The following is an 18,018-nucleotide window of genomic DNA, read 5'->3' on the forward strand; positions in this document are numbered from 1 at the left end:
TTAATTGACTTTTAACAGAGATTGTCACATGCATGCACTTGTAAGTGACTGCAAATATACTGACAGCCTCAATAGACTTTAAGGTTTTAATAATGATGTTTGCATAAAAAAATTTAATTTCTTTTACAGACACTGAATCCAAAATGGAATGAAGAATTTTATTTTAGAGTAAGTTTTTCTTTACTTGTAATAAATTGTTTAACTACAAGTAGATTAGTAAAATTAAACACACCACATTGTAAAGGGGTGGGAAGAAACTTATTATTTTTAGTATTTTACCCTTTAAATATTTCTTGTGTATTTCAAAGAAAAATCACTTGAACTGACATAGTTACTGGCTAATATCTGTTCTAAAAGATGGAATAAAACATAGGATTTGCCATATGGTTTAATGTATGAAACGTTTGTTGCACAAATTGATAATTGAAATTGTTGCACAATTCTTTTTATACATGCTTTGAATTGATGTATATAGAAAATGTAATATGCTTCACTCAAACATGCATTTTTAGCATATCAGGTTTGCTGTGGTATTAAACTGGTAATGTAGTAGCAAATAACCAGAAATTCTTCCTAGGGCTATATGATAGCCCAGCATAACTAGGTGAAAGAGACTAAGTAAGTGTTTCATGGTTAAAGATCTTGAAAGTTGAGCGAGCATGACAAAAGTAGTGAAGTGCAAACATAGAAAAGGAGGATTGAAAGTGCAATTTTTGGCAAGTAGCATAAAAGCAAAGAGAAAATATCAAATTTATTTTATTCTTGTAACTTTTTAAACGTGTGTCAAATCATGTTAGAAATGTTAATAGAACTGCACTTAACATCTAGTGCTTTTCTATTATAAGTAGTAGTTGACATTTTCATCATAAAACGTTAAATATTCACAAAATGTGAAATAATAGGCTCAATATGAAAAAAATACCCCGAATTAAATGTAATATATTTATGGAACATAAATAGCTAGCATGAAAAATATCTCTGATCTTCAATTATTACAAAGAGTTTTCAAGAGTTACTTAGCTTCTGTCCAGTTGTAGTTTTTACAAGAATAGGTTAGGTAAAATTTCAACAGTTTAAATTTAATCTTCAGAACAGCTGTTTGAGAACAGAGAAAGGCATTGTGGATTGTTAAAATGGTAGTATCCTGTCAAAATGCATTTTAGCTGTTGACCATTGTGCTAATTTGGTAATTTACAAGAGAATATTTGTTAATATCTAATTTGGGGAGATTATAAATGCTTTAAAATATCAATTCCATTAAAATAGCTTTTTACAGGGTGAAATTTAATAGATTTTTTGATCTCTAAAACAATCTTCCCAGAGATAGCTATTTTGATTCCTATAATATATAGTACAGAAGGCACTTAAATCTGTTTCTTTGAGTAATGCAGAATCTCTAGGAATTGTCTTGGCACTAAACTCAGTATGACTGGCCCCAGCTTTTTCCATTTCAGTCACAACAAGATTTGTTATATGCAAGATTCTCATTAGTAGAACGTTCATCTGGTCATGTTACACTTCCACATATTAAGTTTGACATTTCTGATTCTTGGGATTCCCCGTTAAAGGCTACAAGAAAAATGTCTTAGAAGCAAGCAGCAAATCAAAATGTTTATCCATTGTCAGAATTATGTGTTACCAGTTGCATCATTAGTATTTATTCCCAGTTAACGTACTTTGCTAAACATAATTTTGAGTACACATCAGTAATTTACCATATGGTTCCAGTTACCAAAAAAACAAAGCAGTAAAAGCCCAGGAAATACTGTGTTAAGAATAAACTTAAAAGGAATCCAAACATCAAGGCACCCAAACAGCCTTAACTCTGTCCCTGTAGTGATGTGCTGGAGGGGAAGAAGCAATCTTTGTCTCTATCTTCTCTAACTGGTGGTAAAAACTGGTAGTTTTTACCACCAGTTAGACTAGGTGAGGTCAACACTATCCTCCGCTTCACAGCCCTGTGACTGACCTCACCTAGTTTACCTTATGGTATTTTGTCTTCACTATGTATTTACTGCAGACCCTTGGAGGCACAACACCGGAAGTTTTCAACACAAGGTAAACTAGGTGAGGTCAGTCACAGGGCGGTGGGGGAGGAGAGCGATGACCTTAGTTTGCCTCATTGTAAACACTGTAAGTGCCTTGTCTCCTCTTAAGGTTTTACAATGTGATAACTATCACCTCTTAGTTAACTCGCTGCCAATAAACAACAACAACAACAACTTTGTGTCAGCGAAGACAAAGCCTTATGACACTTAAGTTGATCTAACTTGCGTCACTCAGGGCTATGAAATAGACCCCCCCCGAGCAACGGACGTTAAAGCGACCTAAGTGCTGTCCACACTGGCGCTATGACACTCTCCCACCGACATTGCTTCCACCTCTCACGGAGGTAGAGTTATTATGCCGACGGGAGAGCGCTCTCCCATCGGCATAGAGCGTCTTCATTGGACAGTGGCGCAGCTGCTTTGATGTAGTGCTTCTAGTGTGGACCTGCCCTAAAATAACCTTCATGCATCTCCAGCAGTTCCATCTCATTAATGTCTATAAACGCTAGCAGGATTTACTTTTAATCACGCAATGGCTATGTGTAAATTTCAGCCTTTGTGTAGCTACATGCTATCCCCAGAAAAAGATGTACTCTTGGCTCTCTGCTGTTTCAGACATTATTCAGCACTAACTCAGATTTGATTCCACACTGGGCAGGTGGAAAGCAGTGCATTTTTATACACAGTGCTGGGTTGCAGAGCAGCTTGGAAGGCACAGAGTTCATGCAATCGAGTGCTCCTCCTTTGGCGGTATGGTTGTGCATTCAGGATTTGCAGAAAACCAGATATTATGCTACACATATTTGTATTTATGATTTTCACTGATGTTTTTCATGGTCAGTTTATACTTCCTCCTGGAATGAAAATACAGTGAGATCATGAGAACTCTTGTTACTTAGAGCATATAAATGGAACCCTGCAGCACTATAAAAACTCATGAAAATCCTACCCAGAAATACACATACTAGTACTTGTGTGCACTCCCTTATTTGATGGATCAGAGCTCCTTGCGCTAGTTCAGTTTGTCTACAAACTCACATAAGTGTCTTCCTATTACAGAATATCTTCTCTGTTGCCTCAAATAGAGAACTGGGCTTAGCCACCTGTCTTATAAAAGCTTTCCTGAAAAATGTACTAACCTGGATTAACTACCATAGAAACTTGTCCTTATTCATTGGTGGCCTCGTTGCCTCCTTGATCGTTCATTGTTTTGAAGGGATCTATGTAGTTCAATGTCTGTCCGTGGAAACTACATCCTGGAGATGTACTCATTTCTCTGCTACTTTTAGAAAAGTTTGCACAGGGTATGCCTTCTCACCTCCTCAGCAGTGTTTCTGAAGTGGCATATGTGGTTAAATGGGCTAGGAACAGTGACTGACTGGATCTGGGCAGAGGTTGAAAAATAGAGGAACTGCATAATTCTGAATGGCATGTTCAGAATCCATAACAAAGGGGAATATCCTTTAAAAATTCTATTTCCTGCATCACACTTGAGCTATGAAGTTGCAGTACCAAGAAAGACCCTATAACCCTATGTGACATCCATAAAATGTCTCTGCCTCTTTGAAGCTTTCTTAAGGAACAAGGATGTAGTATACTAAGTGCTCTATTAATAGCTGTAAGTAAAACATATTGAACACCAGAACATTTCTAGTTGTACATTTAGGACATAAATGTGTATTTACACACTAGGTATACTTAGAGATATATACAAGGCCTGTCAGACCTATTACTATTGCCTTGGTTTGGTCATTTAGCAAATTATTGTACCCGTGAATGGTTTATGTCATAAAGATAATGAACATGAAGTAACACTATATATATTTTTTATAGGTAAACCCAACTAATCATAGACTCCTGTTCGAAGTGTTTGACGAAAACAGATTGGTGAGTATTCCCCTTTGTGTGTGTTTTATTAATCACACCGCTAAATATGGAAGCAACATAGCTACTGAATTTTAGTTCCTGGAAATTTGGCATACCTTAAATTAAAGTTTATTTTGTTTCAGTGGTGTAAATATGTACACTAAGGAAAGTCAAGTGAGGTATATAAAGCAGGAAATTTGGCTATTTTATTGGCTGAACATTCATAACACTCATCTTGAGCCAAAGTTATCTTATGCAGTGGAGACATTTAGGGAAGGCATAATGCAATTACTTACTTTTTTAAATCTTCTTTGCCATTTTTGATAAGATTAAATAGGTGTCTAAGCAAAAATCTCTAAGGTCTGATTTTGGATACAGTTGATGTAAGACATCAATATAATCACAATTTATAAATGTACTTTGAGGAAATTTTAAAAAGCAGTATTATTGGAATAGCATACGGTCTGACCCACTAACAGTATATTTATGAACACTTTCATAATAGAGGATGTGGCGCTATAGCACAAAATATTTGGTTCCTTCAGATTAGTTAAGTACAGTACGTCTCTACCAAATTTGCTTACTATATATTGGGGGTAAATTTGCCAGATATATTTTGGGTAGTTTGAATATCCTTTTGTTAATTAAAAAAAAACTCATTAAGAGAGAGGTTTTTTTTTTTCTTTCAGCTCCATCAAAGCAAATGTTAACATAATGCAAGGAAAAAGATATAAACTCTGTGTAGGTAACCTTTTTCAGGGGGAAAAAATCTAGAGGGCCACTCATTTAATGTTGTGAGGAAGTACAGTAACAAATCCGTGGCAGGGTGGCAACATATATGGAGACTCTCTGTGGTGATCAGTGTACTGAGAGACATTTAATCTGTTTCACAAACCCAGGCCTCTACCATTTGAATTAGCGGAGAATCTTGATTAACTTTTGCTAGTTTTAGCTTATTATCCTCTTTGCCGGCCAGCCGGCAGAGTGGAATAATATCAGAAAACTTGAACGAGTTTTATGTGAACCAGCAGAGGGTAGTGATGTGCACAGTCAAACCAATATGTGACAGTATAGTGGTGGTCGTTAAAAAGACATTTTTTAACCATTACCACACAGGGACATCTGAGAGGTGGCAATTTCCCTTCTCTCATACTAGTGTGTGGTAACTTTGCACCCTTTTATTTTGAGCCAATATTTGTATTAAAAAAGAGCACTTATGGTTAAATATATATTAGGATTCCAGGTTATGTGCCTAGATTGAGGGAGTATTGAATTGATTACTCTAAGATTAATTTCTGTAGCATGAGCATATTTTTAGGATCCAAAACAGTTTACTATGTTTGTCTGTTTTCTGTTACAATTTATGCTGGGAATAAATACCTACTTGTAAAGCTTACATTTGTAAGATTTGCCCCAAGAATAATTTTCTTGCTTGTTCATCTCGTTCCTAAACCAGTTGTTCGAGATTGCAGTAGGTTCCCCCCAATCCTTGCCACAACAGAGACCGTGGATGCAAATTTAGTCTTAGAAGAAAAGAGAGACTTACTTACTTAAATAGCACAGAAACATGCTGTTGTCTGAAAAGTGAATTAAAATAATTCTAACACCTGTGCTTGCACAAGGCAATCTACAGTGCTGTTACTGTGTAGCAAATACCCATGTTTTTCTCATTGTTGGCTCATAGTCTGGTTAAAACAATAGAGGATTGTACTGGCCCTTGGCAGTTTTATCGTTTAAACCAGCTTCAATTTCTCTTATACTTGGTTGTTTTCTGCATTTGAAAACAAGCTGTTGTAAAACAGTGGTTTAAATGTCTAGATGTAGTATTGACCCTACACCTACAAGTCAGTGAAGAGCTGTTGAAAAAACTAATTCTTTGGAGCTTTCATAGGACCCAAGTTGCCATTCGTTGAACTGAATTATTTTGTCTCTCTTTTGTAGAGAAACTTTTTGTTTAAATGGATGTTGTTTCTGATTCATGCAAAAATGTTCTAAAACTTCAGTGCACCTCAGCTGTGACAGCCCCTTTTTAAACACTGAGATTCTGCAATGTGGCAGGGCTGAATTGGGATGTTTACTTTAATTTTTGGTTGTATCCCATATGTTCTTCTTTTGAAATCTTTTGGCTTTCAGCAAGCATAGCTATACTCCATGCTGGCAATCGGACGGGAATATTGCTAACTTTCTCATTGGAAGGCTGCCAGCGTTGGGCAGCGTTTCTGTACGGCGCTTAAGTCAAATCATTACAAAACTACATGCATACCCTTCTTCAGTTTTCGCTCGTCTTTGCTGCCTGGTAAAACTGAAAAAGAAACTGTCTCCTGCCATCTTGTTCATTTCTGCTGCTATCCTTGTCTGAGAAGTCTTTGTCATATGTAAGGTTTCTTTGTTGCAATTTCTAAGGGAAGAAAAGGATCTGTATGTAGGATGAGTAGGTTATGCTGTGTTTACCGTGGTAATGTGAAACTTGTGGGTTTTTTCCAGAGTGAATAGTTGGTTACTTAATCTTTTAAAGAACCAGTGAAAAAATTCTAGAGTATAACCATGGACTAATATTTATTTATGTTCTACCATGGTAGTCTAATGCTGTAGCATTAGGGGGTTGACAGATGAAGCCTGAATTTGTCTACTTGAACCAGTTTTGTTCTTCTCAATCTGCATTGTGAAGTCCACTTGAACTTTTAACACTTAAAGTGCTTTTGTGGCAGTTAACATTTTTGTACAAAAGTGCTCTGTGAACGTGATGTGGCTTAGATTTATAGCAGTGCCGAGTGTGCTTGCTGCCTTAGTCAGCTGTGAGACCTCTCCCGCGGGGGCAGCTCTTTTCTGATGGAAAAGGAGCAGCTGTGAAGGTGCTGTTTCAGGCTCTTGCTGGTATTAAAAAAAAAAAAAAAACACTCACAACTAACTTGCAGTGGAGAGGGGGAACCAGATCATGTGACTCCAACCATCCTACCCTATGTCACAGTGTGTAGGAGCGCTGATTGCTCTTATCCAATCATGCCTGGAATGCTGCTTGCCACTTGGGCTATTTCTGCTATCTGTCGCTATCAGTGCTGCAGTGCTAACAGTTTGGCAGATGGGACACTTTTTCTTGGAGTTTGTCTTTGTTTTTTAACTTCTGGCAGTGCCTGAATTGTTGCTGTTCTCCCTCTCTCCCTTTCTTCTCTTTGTTAAACCATGGCCCATCGGCTGCGGTTTCATTTTGGCTCTGGACGAAGCAACACGGCCCCTGAATCTGAGATCCTAGACCGAGAGAGAGAAGATGACTTTTTCATGGCATTCCACACTTTGCCAAGAAGAAACAGTCCTCATCCTTTCTCCCGACATGGAGCGGATTATGGTGGCGGTGATTTGCAAGAAGTGGGCTCCTTAAAAAGAAGCACATCGATGTTTATTCCTCAGCTGCTGAACAATATTGAGGTGCGTCCAACAAGGAGCTCATCTATGCAGATTTCTCTTCAGCGCAAAGCTGTGAATGGCTGTGCTGATGAGTGTGGAGCCCCAGAGTCTCCTGAGGAGACTCTTCCATGTAAATTCTCAGACTTCAGGGAGCATTACACGTGCCCAGTTGACAGTCATTCTTTTTCTCCAAGCAGTCCACAAGTAACCCCAGAGAATTCTCCACCGAGGATGCCTGAAGAGACTGGGCAACGGCTTAATGGAGCTGTTTCCTGTAATCACAGAATATTTTGTACAATTCCTTCCAATAACCAGAATGATGATGTTGCAACGACTGCCGAAGAAGATGAAGCAAGTGAAGCGGCTTCAGGGTTAAACATAAGTGGTGTAAGAATTCAGCATCGCGCTTCAAGCGCAGATATGCATCAGGTTATGCTATCGCCCTTTGGTTCCGAGGTTCAGGATAACGCCCCTGCCTCTGAACCCAGACGCTGGTCTTTGCAGCATCTGCCAGACACGTCAGCAAATTCAGGGAAAAAGTTGTTTGTTTTCCAGTTGCAGCAATCACAGGCAAGTGGTCCAGGTACAGGAAGCGACTATAATTTTGGTTTTACTGGCACAAAAGGAAATAGATTGGTCAGGTATCCTCGCATACGGCTGGAGAGGAGTACTTCCTACCCTGTCCAGCCGCAACCAGAACAAATTAGCCTTGTAGAAGGCGGAGGGAATTCAGAACTGCATGGAAATAGCAGAAATGGGTCAGAAATATCTAGAAGCAATTCGGTAGAGAGGATTCCTCAAGGGCAGGGATGCTTGTTTAAAATCAGACCAGATCAAAACACAAGGCAGCAACACTTCAGAATTCTTGTAACCCGTGGTACTGAAGAACAAAATCAAGTTCCTGATGAAGACGTCCCTGATACCTCTGGGCATACAGTGACCAGTGCCACAGTAAGTAACATGCTGAAAATGCTTCCCCTTGTGTTCCAGCAAAATGTAAATGGTAACATAGAAAAGCTTCTGAATTCTAGGTAACTAAAGAATTTCACTCATTAATACTGGTAAGATCTACGTTTCTCTGGAACAATCTGTAAAGCATCCCTAACTCTAACCTAAAATAGTTTTGCTTCCAGTGATGATTACATCCAGTGCAATGTTTTGTTGGAGTCCTAATGTCTCACATGTTGCTTAACACAGTGTTACGTCAGCTGAAGAGTTTTAACAAATTGGAAAGCCCAAGTGTTACTATTTGCTCTTATTTCTTCATGAGTTTGCTAAGTCCTGGCTGTACAAAGAATTACATTTTTGAAACAAATGCTTTAATGCTTTCCATATTATTTTAAAATATATGTATAAATGAAATGTAAATATACTAGCAGTTCAGGACATTGTGTGGGACAGAAATCGGTAAAGAAACCAATTTTGTTTTCTCAGTACCAAGCGATGAGAATTGTTTTATTTCAAAGAATACTTTTGCTCTTGACCTTCTTTAAAATAAAAACTTTTCACGTTGTCGTTTCAGTCTCATATGAAATGTGATCAAACTACTGTAAATGCAATTTAGGCATAATTTGCAATATCTTATAATATAGCTTTGGTATGAAAGATGATATAAAATCTTCTTATACTGCCTACTTCTCACGTAATATGAGAGAGAGAGATGAAGTTCTATAATATTTTTTGAAACATACTTTATAGGCCCATGCGTGGGTAAAACTTACGGGGGCATGGATTGTCATTTGCTTGAATTGCTTTGCCGTGCAATTTAACACTGCCCACTTGAGTTTCTAAGCTCAATGATGCTGTATATAGAATAGTAAGTACCCTATCTCCAGCTGTGAAAACAGACTCACAAGATCAGCTTTTGGTCTTTATTGCTTGTGTGTGTTCTCATTCTCTCGTGGTCTCTTTCAGTGAAATGTAGTATAGAAAGACAGCTGCTAAATACAGTAAGACCATATGATGACTCTGCAGCTTTTATAGCAAAAACTAACTGTGAAAGTTATTCCAAGATAACTTTCTTTTTAGCACGTCAGTATACGTTTTTAAACACATGGACATGAATAACTAGCCCTCACAGCCTCTGTGGGGAAAATTCTTCTCTTCTGCTATATACCATATCACACCCTTTCTGTATAAATTGCTAAATGTGTTTGCTGTCAGCCTCTGAATATTTTACATTCAGAGTATTCCTGCTGAAAACACCTCTAGTTCTTTTGTTTGGATTTCACTATCACACTCAACAATATGTTAAAAGATTTGTTCTTTCATTTAAAATATCTTTTTTTGAGAAGTTTTTATCTTGTTTACATTAGAGTTAGGCCTTGAAGTGTAAACTTCTGATCTGGACACAGATTTTCCTGAAGACTTGAGGACAGGGCCGGCTCCAGGCACCAGCTTAACAAGCAGGTGCTAGGGGTGGCCAAGGGAGAGGGGCGGCACCTGCGGCAATTCGGGGGCGGCAGGTCCCTCACTCCCTCTAGGAGCGAAGGACCTGCTGCCGAACTGCCGCCGCCGATCGCGGATTTTTTTTTTTTTTTTTTTTTTTCTTGGGGTGGCAGAAATGCTGGATCCTGCTTGAGGATGTCTGAATCCTGGATTTTGGGAGAAAAAGAGCCACTGTGAAGTTTTACTCCAGGCCTGTCTCTTCTCTTCTACAAGTACAGTTGATATTCTTTAGACACCCTCACCCAACATCCAGTGGATTGCACACAGCTCTTCATCTTAAACCATTACTCCACATCACCCAAGTCCTATGTCTAAACTGCCCTTTTCCACTCATTATCCCTGGTTCATTTCCAGCACTGTAAATATTATATAAATGTTTCCATAAATCAGACAGTGGAAGAAGATTTGGACACAATCAGATTTGTGTAACTTCCCAAAAGGTTGTTCATCCCCCCACTTCATTGTCCCTCCAACAGTGCCCATTTCTGTTTAACTGGAGAAAAGAATCCCTGATATCTCTCCTGAACTTAGCCTCCATTAAACAGTAAATTTATGTTTTGGGGTATAAATTTATAGATTTTCTAAACCAGTTATGCTGCTTGCTACTGAGTGAACCCTTGGCAATCCGTTTTAGCCCCACATAAAGTTAGTCAGTGAGTCGTGTACCTTGGCAGTTGCAGAGGCACTCAATCTAAACAGGGTTTAAAATCTTTATTGCAAATAGGTTTCTTTAATTAAGACTTTTTTAAAGATATATCCTACTTTCTTCACATTATTTCTAGTGAGCCCAGAAATGTTCTGGGTGGAGGCAGCTTACTAGACACATTTACTAGGTGGAGGAAAGCTAGACAATGAAAACAACTTAAGGATGAAAGATTTTCTTTATTTAGTCTACACACACAATGTTTTTCAGTGGGGTGTCATTTTTAATTCATTCCTTACAAGTTTGTTTTGATGGTCCCATGACGATGATAAATTGTGTGCAGAAATGATTGTTTCATTAAACTGGGGAGAAAAGTTTTTCCTGTTAAAGCTCTTAGGGTAAAATAATTTCTAGACTCTTCCAGTTAAGCTAGTTTGTGTGTATTTGATTGATATAGGGCATGGGCCCTGGACTGTAGACAGCAGCTGCTATAGCCTTATTTATCTTGAGTGAAAACATTCATGCGGGCGTCTGCAGTCCTACTGCTACTAAGTGTTTATGATCTTTCAAATATCTTCTGTTTTAATCAGAAGTGTTTTTGGGCAGGCAGGATATATTTCATTGAGTTATCATGAAATATTAGGTAAAATAAGAACATATGACCAACTTGAAAAAATTTATTGGAAATCTCGGTAGATTCTTTGAGTTACTCTGATATTTTATATGCAGTGTGAAAGTTTTCATGCTGTGTATGTCTGCATATTAAAAACAATAGTTATTCTGTCTATTGATCGTGTTTATATTATTGGGTTTTTGTGTATGTATGCTAGAAATACTGTGATAACTGAACGTAAAAAATCCCATGTGAGGGGTAGCTGGTGTTGGAGAATATCTGAGTATTCCAGTGGGCATTTGTTATTGTTACTTTGCATTTTTGTTTTTATCTTGACAAATAAATTATTGCAGTATTGTATTATAATTACTGAGAAGGAAGACCTAACACCTCCAGAGTTTTGGAATGCAGTCCTGCAGTTGTTACAACTGAACTTTCATTCTTTTTCTTCCTTCCTCAGGAATATCTATCTAACCAGATCCAACTATTACAGTAATCACTAAGTCCCATTGAAAATTGTCTAAATTTTGCTGTAGGAAAATTATGAGTTTGGAACTACTCTTTAGGTGGTTTTTTTAATGGATTTATTTGGGCCTACCTGCTTTTAAAAATCTAAATTTCTACAAGATTCTGATATAAGCAGATAAAGATTCTGGTTGTGTTTATACACCTATATCTGTACTATACAAGCAAAGGTATGTTGCCACATACTTACCTGGTGCTATCCTGTTTCCATTGAAATCAGTGGCAAAAACCACATTAACTTCAGAGAAAACAGGATTGAGCTGAAAATATGTGCAAATATACAATCTCTCTTCCTCCTTGATGGCTTTCTTGTGGTATATATGAAAAAATAAAACATTGTAAATAGATATTTTAAGAGAGAGCTGGACTATACTTCTACTATATGTGGTTGACACTTGACTATAATTTCTGTATATAGGATTTCCTACTTACTATTTAAAAATTATATTTTTAAAAGAATACCTGTTTCCAATATACTAATTAGTCATTAATGGAAACACAAGAAATACTAGAAATGAATTGATCACATTCTCTAGTTCATTGTAAAAATATCTGCTCTTTTCAGATAACTGCATCAGAATATTCTCTTATGGTATGTCTACACTGTAATCTTAGCCTGTGCCTCCACATGTGTTTTTGCCCAAACCCCACTACCATCCACATGCACAATCCTCAAACAAGGGTTTATTTGCACTTTGAACCTGTGCTTGCTTGCACAGAATTAAAGCCTGAGCTGTGCTTTATACCTGGCTGGAACCCCTTTGCTGTGAGGGTGCAGACAAATACTAAATCATTCAAATACTAATAGTCTTCCATTTCCTTCCTGCTATTCAGATTCTCCCACAATTGATAGAAATGACTGGGAAAGAATGCTAGAGCATCTCAGCACACACAATCACAGGATATTCCCCCAGACACACACAGACAAATGCAGAAAAGTGAGGACACAGTAGCACGGGTAGGGCTTTGCTGTATCAATGCTCACACTTGGGCTAGGCTAACCTGAGTGCTCAGACCTGGGTGCCAATCACCTGCTCTAACTGTGCAGTGTCCCTACCCTAATGCCTCTGCCCTTCTCTGTTGTTTGTTTTCAGAAGATGGGAACATAGACAACTAATGCTCAATCTTCAAACTCCCTCTTGTAACAGATTCTTGCTCCTATTTAGTTTATTTGTATCTGTTTTATACTTGGAGTATATTGAGCTGCACTCTCCAAGGCCTCCTACCCACTTAAAATATTCAAACATAAGCATTTTAAATGTTCTTCATTGGAGCCAAGTAACTGTAAATACCCAGAAAGATACTGGAACAAATTATGAATCAGGATGGTGTTTTTTGTTTTTGTTTTTTAAATGGAGATATCCTATCTCCTAGAACTGGAAGGGACCTTGAAAGGTCATTGAGTTCAGCCCCTTGCCTTCACTAGCAGGACCAAGATCCCTATGTGGCCCCCTCAAGGATTGAACTCACAACCCTGGGTTTAGCAGGCCAATGCTCAAACCACTGAGCTATCCACCACGTTCAAACCTGGAGCACAATAAGATGACAAGTAATAGCCAATATGGATTTGTGGAGAACAAATTGTGCCAAAACAATCCTCCTTTGACAGAATAACCAGATTAGTGAGGGTGGGGTGGGGATAGGGCAGAAGTAGACATGTTATGTCTGGACTTTAGTAAGGTGTTTGGTACAGTCCCATATGGCATACTCATAAGCAAATTAGGGAAATGTGGTCTAAATAAAACTACTATAAGGTGTGTGGACAACTGGTTGAAAGACCATGTCAGTGGTTTGGTCTCAAACTGGGAGGACATAACTAATGAGGTCACTCACCGGTCTGGGACTATTCAATATTTTAATTAACACCCTGGATAATGAAGCGGAGAGCGAACTTATAACATTTGTGGATGGCATCAAGCTGGGAAGGGATCTCAAGCATTTTGGAGGACAGGATTAAAATTCAAAATGACCTTGAAAAATTGGAGAATTGGTCTGAAGACAAACGCGAAGTACCTCACTTAGGAAGGAAAAATCAAATGCACAACAACAAAATGTGGAATAACTGGCTAGGTGGTAGTGCTGCTGAAAAGGATCTGAGGGTTAGAGTGGATCACAAATTGAATGAGTCAATAATGCAATGCAGTTGCTGAAAAAGCAAATGTCATTCTGAGGTATATTAACAGGAGTGTCATGTATAAGCCTCAGCTGCAGCAGTGCCTCCAGTTTTGGCCCTCACAGCTCAAGAAGACTTGAATAAATTGAAGAGAATTCAGAGGAGAGCAACAAAAATAAGAGGTTTGGGAAAAATAACCTATGAGGAAAGCTTAAAAGAACTGGGTATGTTTAGTCTAGGGAAGAGAAGACTGAAGGGGGGATGTAAGTCTTCAAATATATAAAAGGTTGTTATAAACAGGATCGTCATTAATTGTTCCTCTTGTCCACTAAGGGTAGCACAAGAAGTAATCTTAGTTTCCAGGATGGGAAATTCAGGATATATATTAGGAAAAGCTTTCTAACTGTGAGGACAGTTAAACACTAGAACAGGTTACCTAGGCAGGTTGTGGAATCATTATCATTGGAGGTTTTTAAGAACAGGTTGGACAAATACCTATCAGGTATGGCCTAGTTTTACTTAACCCCGCTGCAGAGAGGGAGGGAGAATGGACAATATGACCTCTTGAGGTCCCTTCAAGCCCTGCACTTCTGTGATTCTACGAAATCAGGATGTATAGAGAGGGTAGAGATTTGTGCTCTTCAGACTTGCATAAAATGAGTAATTGACAACTGAAAATTGTATGGCTACAATGTCAGTGAGGATTTCTTACGTTTGTTGTCTTGTTCCCAGAATCCCCAGGCTTTATAGAATGGCGTTTGAAAGTTGTCTTGTGCGTGTGTTTGTAAAACAGAAGTATTACATTCTAAATGTTTTCTTAATATTCTTTGACTCACTATCTCTTTCCATAGTCCCAACTTTTTTGCTTTTTGCACCTCTTGGAGACAAACTTGCTACTACTTGTTCTTACAGCATTAGCTGCCTTAGGTTTTATGTGTAGAAGCTCATTTGGTGGATTTCTGAAGCTTTTGAGCTTTCTAAATAAGAGTTGCCTGCAAGTTACCGTAATCCCCATGGAAAGGCACTACTGATGGACAGTTAAACTGGCGTTTCTTTAAGCCACTTGGAGAACCAGAAGATTTCATTGCTCCCCTGATCACACTGGAAGTCATTTATTTGTATTTTCTATTATCCTGGCTACCACCTCAGGGATATGCTGTCAATTCCACTACTAATCAGTGTGGTGGGAGCCACTGGTGACAATGAAACTTGATTATACTGGTGGCTGAGTGTTTTACTAACATAGATCATTCAAGCATAGTAGCGTCTAACTGCTGCTAATTGTTCATGTAAAGACAATATCACTGTATGCTGTATATATGATTGCAAATATGTATTTGCACACAGTATTCAACAAAGTAAAGGCCTTTTAGCCACATGCCAGCCCTGCAGTGGTTGTGGGAATGAGATCCGAGCGCTTATATCCAGGAATAAACTGCAGATCTCTTGCAGAGAATACCCCTCCATTTCTATAACCAAGCCGCCAAGAAAATGGCATTACCTCAATCTCATTTGTCAAAAGTGTGTTGTGACTGGGATGTACTGTGTGCTAATTGATATGTAGTCTTAATTGTAAAAGGAAATAAGCAATTTCACTCACTGCAAAGGTGGGCTTGTTTCATTACCTGTTTGGTCGTGTGTTCTTGGAGCACCATGCTTCAAGGCTCCTCCACTGTGCTAACTTCGCACATGATCTGTGGAGAGCCAGAGTGTTTTCACCTGGTCAGTGTTACTGTAGAGCAGAATGTCTATGATATGGAGGGCTGAAATGCTCTAACCTCCCAACGATTAACATTTCAAAAAAGGCACAGCCGAGGACTAAAAGAATGCAGCGTAGTTAGATAGAAAAGATGATGTATTATTGTATTTCTGTGCCTTTGATGTCACCTGTGTAGACAGGTGGATTGGTCCCTCCTCTCTGTGGAAATCAGATAGTTAGCAACTAATAGCTGATCATTTTGAAATGGGTAGTGACATCTGTGTACTTGAGCTCTTTTTATGCCCCCTCCCCCCCAAAGTACAACCTCACTGTCTTAGCTGGAAACCGATTTACCGAGTGCTCGTGAAGGAGGCAGCATTCCAAGAAATAGTATCTCAGGCCTTCTGTGCAGGCAATAACAGGAAATGAGGCAAATTCTGTAGTTGTTTCAGATTAGGGTGAAAAGGCTCAGGAGTCTCTGATGGCAAAATGCTTATATCTTTCAAGCTTATGTCTCCTGTCATGTAATATACTTAGACTTCTGTAAGGCATTTGACTTGGTATTGCACAATATTTTGATTAAATTATAATGATATAAAATTAACATGGCACACCTTAAATAGATTTAAAAGCTGGCTAACTGATAGGTCTGAATGTCATTGTAAATGGGGAATCATCATCGAGTGCTTGTGTTTCCAGTGGAGTTCTGCAGGGATTGGTTCTTGCCTTTGGGCTGTTTAACATCTTGATCAATGACCTGGTAGAAAACATAAAATCATCAATGATAAAGTTCCCCAATGACACAAACATTGGGGGAGTGTTGAATAACGAAGATAACTGATTATTGATGCTGGGCAAACCGGATCACTTGGTAAGCTAGGCACATACAAACAATTTGTTTTAAGACAGCTAAATGTATTCGTCTAGGAACTAAGAAAGTAGGTCCTACTTACAGGATGGGGGACTCCATCCTGGGAAGAAGTGACTCTGAAAAAGACTCAGAGGTTGTGGAGGATAATCAGCTGAATATGAGCTCCCAGTGTGATGTTGGGGCCAAAAGGGCTAATGCTATCCTTGGATGCATAAACGGGAATCTTGAGTAGAGGGTATTTTATCTCTGTATTTGGCAGTTGTGTGACCGCCACTGGAATACTGTGTCCAGTTTTGGTGTCCATAGTTCAAGGAGGATTTTGATAAATTTGGAGAGGGTTCAGGGAATAGCCACAAGCATGATTAAAGTATTAGAAAATATGTCATATAGTGATAGACTCAAGGAGCTTGATCTATTTAGCTTAACAAAGGGGGAGGGTTATGGGGTGACATGATCACAGTTTTATAAGTACAAATATTTAATAATGTCTAGCAGAGAAAGGTATAACATGATTCATTGTCTGGAAGTTGAAACTAGACAAATTCAGACTGGAAATAAGGCACACATTTTTACCAGTGAGGGTACTTCACCTTTGAAACAATTTACCAAGGTTGTGGTAGATTCTCCATTCCTGGCCATTTTTAAATGATGATTGGATCTTTTTCCCCCTAAAAAGTATGCTCCAGGAATTACTTTGGTGAATCTCTGTGACCCGTGTTCTACAGGAGGTCAGACTAGATGATCACAATGGCCTTGGGATTTTTGAATCTCTGTCCCGCATGTCCTGTTAATGTAACAGCCATTTTCTTCCCAAACCTTCTACTAAAAATTGCTTGGGATGCAAGTTAGATCCCATTAGACTGCAGAAAAGAGGATTCTTTACCTGGTAATTCCTTCCTGTAGCCCAGACCCGCCAGTGCTGACATCCAACCATCAGTATGTAGGCAACAAATGTCTGCGCATATTTGTGTTATGGCTTGTGTTATTCATGTTAATTGTTGAGAGGAAAGGGGAGGAAGGAAGGAAAATGCTATTGATAGTCATCTGTCTGATTTGAAGGTGGGACTAATCTATGTACTCTGGTGGATCAAAGCTGCAGGAAGTATTAACAGGCAAAGATTTTATTGAGTCGCTCTTTTGGTTTTTCTCTTTCAAATAAATGAAGCCCTGCTGAGACTAATGAGACACAACATAAACTTTGCATTTAAATGAGACTCTTTCTAGGCCATGGCAAGTCCAAAAGAGTCTATATGCTGAGATAGGGTTTAGATACTAACCTGGTCTGATTTATTGCAGAGCATTGCAAGGTAAGTTTACTGCATCTTTAAAGGCCAAATATAAATGAAAAATTGGGCTGAGGAAAGCCAGTTAACATTGTAAAGAGGTGACCTGTTTCAAGCAAGCTCGCCTTACCAGTTTACTCACTGAGATGGGAAACCCAACTTTCCCCTTAACTTCACTCTTCTTGTTGAATCCTATAGTCCGTCACCAGCCTGCCCCAGGCACCCCATGGCACTTCCTTTTCCTAGAACGCTTCATTGTATGCAGCTGGCCCAGCTCTCCTATTTTTCAGGTGTCTGAGTATAGGGAGCAGTGGTCTTTCTGGTCTGGGGAGAGGATTAACTGCTTCCCTTTCAACTTCTGGAAAGAGTCTATACAAACTATGAAGGAATTTGAAGAACAAATAGACAAAATGATTTAAAGACAAATGGTGCTTCTGGTGTACTTCAGAGAATTTTAATTATTTATTCATCCAACTTGTTCTTGAGTGGAAGATGAAATAGGTTAGG

At 38.6% G+C, this 18,018-nt stretch overlaps 1 protein-coding gene across 11 annotated transcripts in view; it reads left to right on the forward strand.

Annotated features, from left to right (window-relative positions):
• Positions 1-18,018, forward strand: part of NEDD4L (NEDD4 like E3 ubiquitin protein ligase) — a 337,595-nt gene that overhangs the window by 164,020 nt on the left and 155,557 nt on the right. For 4 of the 11 annotated variants that reach the window (XM_034774262.1, XM_034774264.1, XM_034774265.1 and 1 more), the window contains exons 4-5: positions 130-168; positions 3,882-3,935. In XM_034774262.1, coding sequence (XP_034630153.1) covers positions 130-168; positions 3,882-3,935 — 93 coding nt within the window. Of the gene's footprint in view, positions 1-129; positions 169-3,881; positions 3,936-6,677; positions 8,268-18,018 lie in introns of those variants that run through there. The other 7 variants (XM_034774256.1, XM_034774257.1, XM_034774263.1 and 4 more) reach the window with 7 other exon arrangements.

The sequence above is a fragment of the Trachemys scripta genome, chromosome 6, assembly GCF_013100865.1.
Source record: "Trachemys scripta elegans isolate TJP31775 chromosome 6, CAS_Tse_1.0, whole genome shotgun sequence".
In the NCBI taxonomy this organism is placed as follows: domain Eukaryota; kingdom Metazoa; phylum Chordata; order Testudines; family Emydidae; genus Trachemys; species Trachemys scripta.